This window comes from Centruroides sculpturatus, unplaced genomic scaffold (assembly GCF_000671375.1).
Source record: "Centruroides sculpturatus isolate CEXI.00-Female unplaced genomic scaffold, Cexi_2.0 scaffold588, whole genome shotgun sequence".
NCBI classification, from domain to species: Eukaryota; Metazoa; Arthropoda; class Arachnida; order Scorpiones; family Buthidae; genus Centruroides; species Centruroides sculpturatus.
This window is the reverse complement of record NW_019384816.1, coordinates 137581-151151: the sequence shown is the minus strand read 5'-3', so window position 1 is coordinate 151151 and position 13571 is coordinate 137581. Positions and strand designations below refer to the sequence as shown.

The 13571-nt window shown below is 27.2% G+C and overlaps 1 protein-coding gene across 1 annotated transcript in view; it reads left to right on the top strand.

Annotated features, from left to right (window-relative positions):
• The window catches only part of LOC111629841 (bifunctional heparan sulfate N-deacetylase/N-sulfotransferase 3-like), a 38149-nt gene that overhangs the window by 18177 nt on the left and 6401 nt on the right, over positions 1–13571 (top strand). The window contains exons 5-11 of the mRNA XM_023373750.1: positions 3246–3372; positions 3448–3563; positions 7303–7488; positions 7628–7756; positions 10438–10620; positions 10694–10790; positions 11331–11454. Of these exons, the coding sequence (XP_023229518.1) occupies positions 3246–3372; positions 3448–3563; positions 7303–7488; positions 7628–7756; positions 10438–10620; positions 10694–10790; positions 11331–11454 (962 nt within the window). The remainder of the gene's footprint in view (positions 1–3245; positions 3373–3447; positions 3564–7302; positions 7489–7627; positions 7757–10437; positions 10621–10693; positions 10791–11330; positions 11455–13571) is intronic.

The window sequence follows — 13571 nt, the reverse complement described above, 5'->3', positions numbered from 1 at the left end:
TTATTTATTAATGAAAAATAAATTTTTTTATTTCTCAGATATAATTTTAAAAAAAAAAATATTTCTTAAAGGAATTAATTAGAAATGTGTTTGATATAAATGTACAGGGATTCTTTTTTTTTTATTATTATTATAAATTCATTCACCCTTCAACTTTAATACTTTTGCTGATTTTTAATTTAGTAGAAGAAAAGAAAATATCGATTTTTGAACGCATAAATTCTCTCCTTTCTCATCCCCTATACTTTCATTATTACCAATTTGCAAAATCGATTTAGTTGTTTGACCTAATGCTTTGCTTCTAATAGATTTGCTTCTAACCTCAACTTGATGGAAATCATCTTTAATGATCTTGTTAACATTGCCATGTTTTTCTTTTATAAATGACTCTTTTATTTTATTATTATTATTATATTATTATTTTCTTCCTTCTTATAAAAATTGTGTGTATTTTTTAAAACTATTTTCTTAATTATTTATTATTAAATTTGAAATTTATATTAGAGATGAAAGGTTTATATGATGAAAGTTATTAGTTAAGGTGGAATTATTTATATTTTTGAAAGTAATATTATTAGGAATAATTAAGAATCTATATATTAATATTGATACATGCGAGCTTGCTAGATCAGTTTATGAATGAACTGAATTTGTAGTACTTTTATGTTAGTTTGTGAATGCAGTTAACGAGTGAAAGTGTCTATTCGTACTGAAACAGTTATTAAACAGCACCCATTCATTCATATAGAAAGCATTTATGAATGAAATGATACTATTTACTCAGGAATGAGTAGCGTTATGAATGAAGAAAATAGGAGCAACGTATATTTACAAACTTAAAATTTATGAACGAGAGAAGTTCGTTTGTATACAATAACAGTTTACAAACGAAAAAAAATGATACTGATAATGGATATATCTGGATATTTTATGAATGAAAGTACTCGTAAAACTGTTGCAGAGTAAAATTATTGTGTATCTTAAGCAAAAAGTTTTTTTTTTACAAGAAAGTAAATTATTAATTTAATTTCTTTCAAAAGAATATTTCAGTGTACAAAATCGTATAACGTTAAACAAAAACTGTACAGAATAATGTATGATAAATATATTTTGAGTTGGAACCAGTCGATCGATTTTGGCATCAGTTGAAATTGAATTGATGAAAATGCCGTTTACTCTCTTTGGCCTCTTTAATATTTCAAACACGTGATGAAAACGCGTTTATTTATAAATAAATTTTAAAATTTTAAAGCTGAAACAGTGAAGAATTTAATATTGAAAAATGTAAGATGCTATATATATATATTTCATAAAGATAATTTCCGAAGTGTCTGCTGTCACAGTTTATATCCGGAAAACTGTTCATTGCAGAGAAATCTGATGTTGACATTTTGTTTCTAATTACAAACGGCTATAGAAAGAGGGGAAATGATCCGGTCAAAAAAAAAAAAAAAACAGAGAGCGGTTATCACGTTAAGGGGGAAAACAATCCCCTTTCACTTTCCTTTTACTCCTTCCCCCTACGGAAAAACCTATTGGTTTGGTCTGATATTGTTACACGCTAGCGGATGATTTGAAATTAGAATTGCATTCGTAACGTTGGCAGCAAAAAGTGGTCTGGCCAAGGTTTATTATAAGTGTATTTTAGGAAAACTGCTTTTGTTTTCCTTCTTCATTCTGAAACCAAATGATGAGAAAACCAATCTTAAATGGATGAGCTAAGTGACGTGACGACACTTTACACATCAATTAGTTTTATTAGATTTTCGAGATAATCAAACAATTCGAATAACTTTGAAACGAAACAACAGAGAAATTTAAAAAAATCAACTGTATTTATAATTAATGTATAGGTATTTAGGAATTATGAAACTCTTGCAGCATCTCATTCATCACTGTATTCGTGTCAATGCGAAAAGTTTAAGCCTATTGTAAGCGTTGTGTTTCTCAGAATATTCTTATGTATCGATTTTAATAATTTTATGTTAATTAGTTTATTTTTTGCACCATTTCTAAGGAAAGTTATTGCAACTTTAAATGGCACTTCATAACGCAAAGTTACGCTACATTGCTCAACGTTGCGTCATTCTTACAGAACTTTGTGTATGCTCTAAACATACACAAACAAGAGTCGAAGATACTGGGGGTGTGTGAGGGGGCATCAAAGATAATTTTTTTTCGGAATTAAGAGAAATGCAGAGGTATAAAAAAAAGAACATGAGGGATGGGGAGATTACAGAGGACAGCTTTCTTGACTGGTACTTTGTATGAATTATCGGTATCAGTCGACAAAAATCAGCCTCCACGTCTCCTACTCCCCTCACTGATAAATGTCTAAACACGGAAGTTAAGTAAACAACAGATAATTTATACATATTTACAGAACTGCAAATTTATAGGGAGTTTTTGACATGTTTTTTATGTCTTCAAATCGCATGACGGAACAGTAGCAAAGAAACCACACTAAAAGTTGACACGTATAAATACGTTTTTAACGAGGCGAGATGACATTTTCTAACGGTATCGAATTGACATTTCCTAAAAGGAAGACGTATACTCGAAGCAAAATTTCAAGTAATTAAAGTCATCGTTGTTCGATAATAGATGGAATCAATCTTCAACCATGCGTAACTCAGTTTGTGGAAGAGATGCAGGCGTCCAAGTGTGTGCTGACGAGTTAGAGTTTGTAATCGTGTAATCAGTAGGGTGTAACTACCGTTAACCCCCTTTAGTTAAATACAGAGTGGGTTTTACCAGCTGGTATATTGTGTGCATGCCATTACTGTGTAACCATGTGTGACTAATGTATCTATACACTAGAAAGGCTTCAGAACGTTGCAATCCTTTCGTGCTGGCAGCAATTAGTTGCGAAATACCAACCATACCATACAACACTGATGTTGATAGAGATATAGATACGCACCCACAACACTTCTCCCATTAGCATAATGAGTTGATAAATTTAAACACCGAGTGCTTTGGATTAATATGTCCTACCTCCCAATTTATTAAAAGTCAAATCCCTGGAAGGTAAACTTAGTCTGCTAACCCCCTTTTTACATACACAAATTTCATTATTAACCGTTAAAATGAGAATTAGAGGGATGTAGAGTGTACTATCAACTATTAGTATGAGTTTACATGTTTAATAATTCATGCAAGATGTGATTTATTGAAGGGAGGGAAGGTATATAAGTTAATTAAAGTCTTAAATCATATTTTAATATTTTTTTACATGTATTTAGGCTCTGCATGATGCTCAAAAACGCTTGAGAAAGGTCATACCCGGTTTCCGCTTCAATTTGGGATTCTCAGGGAAATTTTATCACAAAGGAACGTCGGAAGAAAATCGAGGAGACGACCTTCTCATAGGTAAAATATAATCAATTATTATACCAAAATTAATTTTTCTGATGCATGATTATAATGTGTGTTTTTTGATGATAGCTCTTGCACAGGATTTTTGGTGGTTTGGTCATATGTGGAGTCATAGTCAACCTCATCTTTTCGATAACCTAACAGCCTTGGAGATAGAAATGAGATTAAATCGTGAGTTTGCTAAGGTGAGAATAGAAAATAGGAGAATAAAAAAGAGGGAAAAAAAAGAAAAAAACTAACCTGGTTGTTCAACCACACCCTACACTCATTTCCTGGGATATTTTCTGGTGATTTCATAATGATAAGTTAAGGCAAAAGCCACGAAAGTAAATGTATTATGTATGCACTATGAATATCGTAACAATTATGAAAACTTAACTCTAATTTTCATGCAGAATAAAAGTTATTTTCACTATCTTCAATCTTCCTAGCAAACACATTCTTCCCTTCTTTCGTTTATTTATCCCATTTAAAATTTTGAAATCTTATATGCACAGACATTATTTTTGAATTAATTAATTCACCTTTAATTATTGTTGACATTTTAATATGCAATACTGGTAATGATGTGCTGAATTAATTTGAATTTCATTAATTTTAATCTACGAGAAAACTTATTAATTGTACCTTTTTACATTAAAGTTTAATTAAAATATTAATTTGAAATGTATTATTAAATGCACAATTTCCTCCTTTTTCTCTGAATAAACTAATTATTAATTGTGTACTTTTAATATAAGTTTATGAAGATTATTCTTAAATTTACCTAATTTTTTATTTTAGTGAAGTATTTAAATGCATAAATAAAATTAAATTTATTTAATGGAAACATTTTTATGCTAAAAACTAAAAAAAAAAAACTATTTCCAGCTTTTTGCATTGTATATGTCTGAGAAATGCTGATGCAGCAAGATGCAGAATATTTTTCTAGTAGATATGACACTTTAAATTTATTCATAAAGTAGAAAAATTCAGTGAATAGATAAAATTTGTGGGGAAAAAAAAATTAGCAAAATATCTTCATTTAATTGCCACATTTCATTATCTCAGCTATTAGTTGAAGTATTTTAATCTTTTAAGCTAGTTGAAATCTTGTCCTTTGTAATTAACCTTCAATTCTATTATAAAGTAATTATATTTTTTAATTTTAGCTGTTAAATATATAGAAGACACTTCAAAATCAATATGTCAAATTACTTACTGCATCGTGTATTTTCAATTTTATAATAATTTTCTGTAAAGATTTTCAAATCTTTACAGAAAATTATTATAAAACTTGAAAAATTGATATTTTCCTCTTGAATTTTAAGAGGAAAATATATATATAGATCCTTACATCAGTGTATTATGTTTCAGATATCTGGAGCAAGCTAATATTATGTAACCTCCATAATAATGATAAAAACACTATTTATTTCTTAACATATTTATTGAAATGTTACTTTATTTATAAGAATATTTTCTGTGATTAAATGCCATGAAATTTATAGAATATGAAGGCCATTTTGTGTCCTCAGAAATTTTCCATTTTATATCTTTAACATTGCTGCACCTGCCTCAATCCTTATCAGGAAGTTGATGTAGAATCATTTGAGCAATGCTTAAAATTTTATTTTCATTCATTTATTATTCAAATTTAAATACAACAATCAATAGAAAGCCTGTTGATTAAGTTAATTTTTTCTATAAGCAACAACAGATAAATAGCTTCCTATCTATCATCTTTTATTCAAATTTTTAATTTCAAAACTTATAAAAATATCTAATGATATAAAAAGCTTAGGAATAGTTTAATAATAATGAATACCAATTTTATTATAAATTTTTAATAATTTTATGAAAAATTGAACTAAATAATTCCTTTCGAATAAATGAAAGATGTACTTAAATTTAGCACCAGTAATTGTAAATAAAGTAATGAATAAAGTGTTGAAGAACATTGATCATTTTTTAAATATGAAGTTAATGTAAGAATTCTGATATAGTTAAGTGATTGTCGAAGGGTGGCAGAGTGGAATATTGATGGAATGTCACCAAAAGTGCATAAGTTTGATTCACATATGGAACTGGCTCCACCCTTTTTCATGAGATTACAGAACTTGAAAGAGCAGAAAGAATATGAGACAAAAAAAAACGAAAAAAGTGTCACAGTAGAGAATTTATCATGTCTTTATAATTGTATTTCTGAGATCATTGCAGTCTGACAACAGTTTACTAAAGATAACATCATTGTTTAACATACTAGACATATTGTATATCGGCAATTTAATCTTATATTTTCCTCTAATTTCAACACATGTGAAAGAACTGTATTAATAAAACCTTATTATTATACTCAAACTAATTTAAATTTTTTTAGTTTTATAAACACATTTTGGATAAAGTTTGTCTCTCTATAATTCCCTATTTTCTAACTATAAATATAAATATACTTATTTTAATTTTAAAATCTACTAGAAAAATGATCAATTTAGTAGAAATTACATGAATTATAGTGATTATAATAATTAAATTTTGTACATGATTCATTAGGGATTTAATAATTGTTTACTTGAAACATGTGGTAGAAGTTATCTGTTTTATCATCAGTACTTATTTTCTTAATTAGAAAAGGTCAACAACGATGATGAATTTTTTCCTTTTTTTTATCTCAAACAAATTAGGACTTAAAATTAAATCAGTTATTATAAATTTTATATTAATGTTATTCACAAATATAAAATAAATATCATAGTTATATTTCTGTTATCTAGCTAATAATACAAAATGATGGAAAAATATGTAAATTTTAGAAAAAACTTATTTTAAATTTGATTAGTAATTAAAACACTATTTCTTATTTTAAATTAAGAATTTTTGGAATTTTAATGATGATTTTTACAGCATTATTTCTTAACCAATAGCTTATAAATTTCATAGAATTGCAAATTACATTCTAGGAAATGTCATGATCTTTTAGAATATTAAAATGAGATTGCAGACTAAAAAGGTTATGAAATAATGATTCAGAATAATAATATTTTGCTAATTTTTATCTAGAGTAGCTCATATCCTATTCATAAGTAATAGTTCACTGCATTAAAACAATTAATATTGCAGCATTAAAAGAATAAAATTGAAGCATTAAGAAATGAAAATTATAAAATTATAACAATAAAAATTAAAAAGCTACAATTTTTTGCAATAAATTTCAGTGTTTAAGCAATAAAATTTGTAGTTTCAAAGTAATAAAATCAGTGGTATTAGAACAATAAAAATAATATAAATTACAGCATTAAAGTAATGAAAATCACAGCAGAAAAAATAAAAATTGTAGCATCAAAACAATTAAAATTATGCCAATAAGAATATAAGTAGCATGAATGTAAATTCATATTATAGAATAAAAAAAATTACCATTGCAATTATCACTGGACAAAGTTTATATCTACAATTTCATAAAAGTATGAAGTTTCTGTTATAATTATTAACTTAACAAAGCAAACAATAACATAATAAATTTAACTATGATATTAGTGTAAATAATTAACATAAAACATAGAATATATTTTAAAATTTAAGTCATAACATTTCATTAAATTCTTTCAAAAATGAGAAGTTTGCATGATTGAAGTCATTTATATACTAAATGGAACAAATGTTCACTTTAAGTGGGAACTATTAGTCATTAATCAGTCTTGTTGGTATCATTTCCTTCAGATTGAATAATAAATCATCATGTATAAACCAATCTTTGGGTTCTATAATAATAGAGTCAAGATTTTAAGATGATAAAGAGGTCATTTACATCCAGTAATATTAAATTATGAATGTTTAATTATATGAGTTTATTATGTGAAAGATTTCAATATAAAAATTTTTATAACTATACTTATGTTAAAAGTTTTTAGATTCGTATATAATTTTTGTTTTAAATGATTACAGAAACACAACATACCCATAGATTCTGGTTACTCTATAGCTCCTCATCATTCTGGTGTTTATCCAGTTCATGAATATCTTTATGATGCTTGGAAAAGAATTTGGAACATTCGGGTAACAAGCACAGAAGAGTATCCTCATCTCCGACCAGCTAGACTTCGTCGTGGATTCATTCATAGAAACATAATGGTAAGTTTCAGTTTCTAAAAACATTTATAAATTACTTATTTAACACTAAAAAAGTTTTAAAATTCTTTACTCAATCCTCAGTTTTTTCCATTTCATAAAGCTTGGATCTAAACTACAGAAAACTGATTTTTTTAAACAGGTTTTGCCTAGACAGACTTGTGGATTATATACTCACACGATATTTCTAGACAAATATCCAGGAGGTCCACAAAAACTGGAGAACAGCATTCATGGAGGAGAGTTGTTTTTGTTGTTTGTTTATAACCCAGTAAGTAGTTTTATTTTTTATTTTTTTGACATTGATGAGCAATTTGTAAAAATTACAGATTTATAATGTGTAACGGAATTTTGTTTAAAATAAAATGTGTTGTCCTAGTATATGTCATCAAGAGATATGAGTAATGTAATTGCTGTTCATGTGTAACATAAATTACATTGCTGGAAACATTAAATGGATATTTTATAGAGGTATCCTTATCTTTTCATTAATCTTTCATGAAGTAATGTAATTGATTTTTCTTTACTTACTATCCGAAACAAATTATCTTACAGTTTATCATCTGATGCCAAGCTTTAAGTGCATGTCAACGTTTGTTTTATCAAAGAAAAAAAAACCTGTATTAAATTAATAATTACTATAATTTCCAATTACGATGATAATTAAGAATTTCTTATTTATTAATTTTGTTTTAATTCTATTAAGACAAAATTAATAAATTCTTGTTTTAATTCTATTTTTATTACTTCAAAAGAAAAGTAAACAAAGTTGTGTTCAAGTTTTTGATAGCTTTATTTTAATTTATTGCAGTTTTATGTTGATAAATTGTTAATAAACTTTTTTATATGAAAATATAAAATTATTTAAAAATTAATTAATGAAAATGAAACTTTTTTTAATTTCAAAAATGTTACAGAATTTAATAACATTTTTATTATACTTTAGATTGGAATAAGTGAAATATATGTCAAAATATCCGAAGAGTTTAAAATATTTTATTTATTTGAGTTAAAATAGAAAACAATATGCTATAAACAATGACAAAAATCATATACATTTATCAAAATACAGTGGGTGATCAGTTAACGAACAGATAGGTTAATGAACAAATCGGATAATGAACACTTTTGCGAAAGATTTTTATGATCAGACAACGAACACATGTTCGGATAACAAACACTTCACTGAACAAACACAAGAAGAAGCGACGTAAAATAACGAATACCAATTGGTCTTGGTCTTCCTTTGTCTTCAGGCAACAATTCGAAACTTTTCAGTGCGCAGGAGACGTTGACATTGACATTCAACCCAGTATATACTGATTAGATAGTATTCCCCCAAACTTTGAAACTCTCCCATGTAATTTTATATTTCTGATAGAAACAATTCTTTTATGTTTTCTTCTGAAAAAAACGGATTTATGCCAATATCTGCTATTAAAGATCTTTTTAAGAAGTGGGAGGATGTCAGAACTCATGATTGGCATGGGGAAAAAATATTAGTGCCCACCATAGAAAGAGTTAAAATTCAAAATATACCATATAAAATTTCTTATTTTATTAAAATGATATTATACAATTATTAATATTTGGGGCTGATGACAATGGCCAAAATACTGACAATGATATGTTTGGATATCATTATTAAGAGGAGCATCGGACATAGATTTGTGCATATTTTTTTTTTGTAGATAGATCTAAAAAGAAGTATACATAAACTTTTGATTAATGGAGGCATAAAGATTCTTCCTGAAAAATGATATAGAAAAATATAAATATATTAATATATTATATAAAATCAAAATGCTATACATATTTTTGTAAATTAAAATATATTTTTTTCATTTTATAAAACTTTCAGTGATTTACTATATATACTCTATACATTATTGCTTTCACTTTCAAAGTATAGAACTTTTTTAAATGTTTCTGTTTTTTGTTCATAATTTTATATAAAAAAAGAAAAATATCTTGAAATTTATTTATATTCCACTATGTTGTTTATCTGTGACAAATATGTGATAATAAGTTTGAAAAATATATATAATTTTTATATTACAGTCTATTACTTAAGTAAAATTACAGAAGTTTGACTTTTAATTGTTTTGATTTTCTAAGTTTATTTTGGGATTTATTGAAATTTAATCATTAAATTTTATGTGAATGAATCACACTGTTCACTACAAAATTATGAAACAGAATAGTTAATTTTGAGTGAATTTTCTAATCTCTTGAAGTTAATGATTTAGTTTTTAGCAAAGAGATGTTCATCCTTTCTTTTGGCACTGTCCATTAATTACTTGTACAGTTTAAAGTAAATGCTTGAAAAAAGTATATCATTGTACTCAATGACGAAAAATGATGACAAGACTTTTTAATGGTATTAGTGATATAAGAATTTGTTCTTATAAGACTGCATATCACATGATTACTATGTCAGTCAGAAAATATTTGTAGAACTTTTTAAAGTCATTACTTCAATGTAAGGTCATGTCTATGAACTATAAGTATTATGTACAAAATTAAAGGGAGATGGGGTTTGCCAAAAGTACATCATTGTAAACAACAGGGAGGGAAAGTGGTTTGGAAACTGTATACATAATTAATGGATGGCCCTTTTATGACAATTGAGATCTATTGTTTCAGAAGCATGTTAAAATTTTGTATGCAAAGATTCAGTAAGATACAAATTACTTGTAGAACTTAACAGAAACTTACATATAAATGAATTTTATATTTTCAGTATAAAATTTATTTATTTTATTTAAGCACATTATCACAAATTATGCTTTCTGAACAACAGTTATCTCATTTAAAACTGCAAATTCACTAATATCTTAGCTTAAAACAGGATGATCCATGATCTAATCAGCATAAAACAACTTGTTAAGCATAAAAATTAGATTATGGGAAAGATATTAATTTAATTAATTTTTACTTATTTATTTTCAGATTAATGTTTTCATGACCCATTTATCTAATTATGGAAATGACCGCTTAGCATTATATACATTCGAATCAGTAATAAAGTTTGTACAATGTTGGACAAACTTACAACTTTCTACAATCCCTCCTCTTCAATTAGCAGAAAAATATTTCCAAATGTATCCAGAAGAATCTGATCCAATTTGGATGGTAAATTGACCCCTTTTAATTAATTTTTCAGGTCAATTAAAATATAATTTTTCTTTGTTTCACTACTTTATAGAATCCCTGTAATGACAAACGTCACTTGGCTATTTGGTCGACTACCAAATGTTGTGAGCAACTACCTAAATTCCTTGTGATCGGTCCACAGAAAACGGGTAAGAATTCTCCATTCTTTTGCCAAAATTTAAGCTAATAAGGCATTTATATTGGATTAAGATAATCTGCACTTCAGTTGGTTTAACTGAGATACTAAGTGGCTATTAGAATTTGGCCATGTTACTAAGTGAATTATCTTTCTCCATAATATTAGTATGATCATAAATGAATTTTTCATCAAGATGAATCAATGTATTTCATCAAGATGAACCAAATTACAATGTATGCTGCTTTATAGATGAAACAGTAAATGGATTTGCTAATAAAATTAATTAATACATCGAGAAATCCACTAGAGAATGAATAAATCCTATTATAGACTGCATCTATCAAGTGAATTATTTCACTAAAACCAATTTTCTTGTTACAGACAATATTTAGAAAACTATATATCTTCAGAAATTATAATTTCTTGAATTTACTTAAATTTTTACATGCATTTAGTTTTATTAATGAAAAATTAGTTTTATTGATCTCTCCATTAGTGTTAAAATATTTACAATTTTGAGATTAAATGTTATCTTTATTTTTTTTTACAGGTACAACTGCACTCTATACTTTCTTATCCATGCATCCTGCTATTGTTAGCAATTATCCAAGTCCAGAAACATTTGAAGAGGTTCAGTTTTTTAATGGGAAAAACTATTATAAAGGACTTGACTGGTATTGTGATCTGTTTCTAATAATAATTAATATTAATTTTTAGAAAAATTATCAAAAAAGAATAGGAACTAGTAATGAATGAATTGATATTTAATCTTTTTGTTACAATCATCATTGTGAACAGTTACTGCTATCATTGCTAAACAAACTGGTTTCTATCAAATTATCAAACTTGGCTGCCACAGAATCACTGACTGAAATGCTCTCTGATTCTCAGTTAGGCACATTATTATATGTAATACACAATTTATAACAATCTCTAAACTTGTAACAAATCTTATTTTGGCAAAAATACCTTCATGAGTGTTATGTTATGAGTTCTTCAGTCTAACTATAACAATCAACACAGATAAAACAAAATATAGAGATTGTAATTAACCTAAAAGACACCTTAATCCAGTAACAAAAAACAAATTTAATAATTGAACTAACATTTTTGATCTTATTTAAAGATCATCATCAGGTTCTTATGATAGAACAGAAAACAACTGCCATCAAGAGCTTGTATGGGGGTTTCAGGTAGAGCTTCTAGTTCTTAAGTAGGACTCCTTTTGCCATGTCTTTTTTGAACAAACAACATATGTAAAATGCTTATTTATTAATATATAAATTATCTTTATATTCACCTGGGAAAATAAAGATAATTTGTTTTGACTTTTGACTAAGATCTCCTCTCTTTGCTAATGAGAAACTATACCAGTATAATAAGTTCTATTAATAAACAAAGTCCAAGTAGATAATATAGACAGAAAAACATAAAACAGTAAGGACATAGTGGTAAAAAGAATTAATAACATAGATACAATCAAAGAGTATATACCATTTCCTTGAGCTTTTCATTCAGTATCTGCATATGTTCATTTTACTATGTCACAATTAGAAACAGAAACCACATATTATCTCATACAGCAAAGTTAACTCAAACCATTATTTTAAATATTTTATGGTGGGAAATATGGAATTTATATTCTCACAGAAATTCCACATGTTTTTCAGTTTTAACAGGCCGTATCATTTGCAACAGACTTGTTGCCCATGACTGTTGTATAATATTGTGATCAATGCTGGCTCCAGCCTTCCTCATGAAAGAATTTTCAGTGCATAGCTTAAACTTTCTAACTTGAAAGTTTAAGGGATGCATTGCAAGTACTGGTAACCCTTGTTTAATGCAGTACTTATCCATTACAATTTTCACATAAGAGTTCATATGAAATCATTTGTTTATCTTATTCAAAGACCAATGGAAATTTCTTAGCACCTATAATAAACTTAAAAAACAATTGTAACAAAGGACTCAACAGACTCTTGTAACTGACTTTTTCAAAACTAAACCAGCAAAAGAATCCAAAGTTGAAAGTTGTAGCAATGTCCAAAAGATTTCAAGAAGCCATTGGGAAATAAAGAATATTGGCAAAATGTTTTGGAAGATAGTAGTAAAGAGAAGTAAAATTTATTTTTTGTGTGAAATGAGATTGTTATGTACAATTCTTTATTTTACAAATTTTAATAACTTCAATTTTATTTAGTAATTCATGTTTTGGTAAATGAAGCTTTCTGAATTGAGTAAAACTTTTTTCTTACATGCTGGATAAAATTTATATTTACAAAAATTGTTTTGGAATATAAACCTATTTTTTATATGTAATGTGAGCCTCGCATAATATGATTTTTATAATATGGCACTTTTGTGGAACCTAACTACTGCATTATACAAGGGTTACCTGTATATATACAATTTTTAATATATAAAATTATATGTATACAGTAATACCCCGACTTACACGAACCTGGAATTACGCGATTTTCAAATCTCGTCGATTTGTCTTTTGTTTGAGCGCCACACAACCCTTGATTACTCACTCCCCCTACACTATTGTTCAGCTTACATGTTCGGACATGTTGAGTGGAATCGACACATAGCTACTGTAAAGTACTATATTATTTTTCCGACTTTTCCAACGATTATCGACACTACTGCGTGCCGGAAATAGCCGTTCCCTAACGGGTACTTTACGCGGATTTGCGTTAGTGTGCCAGGCCTGGACTTTAAGCGTGCACCGAATTAAATAATGACAAAGTTTGTCAATAACAAAATCAAATATTTAATTAAACTTCTA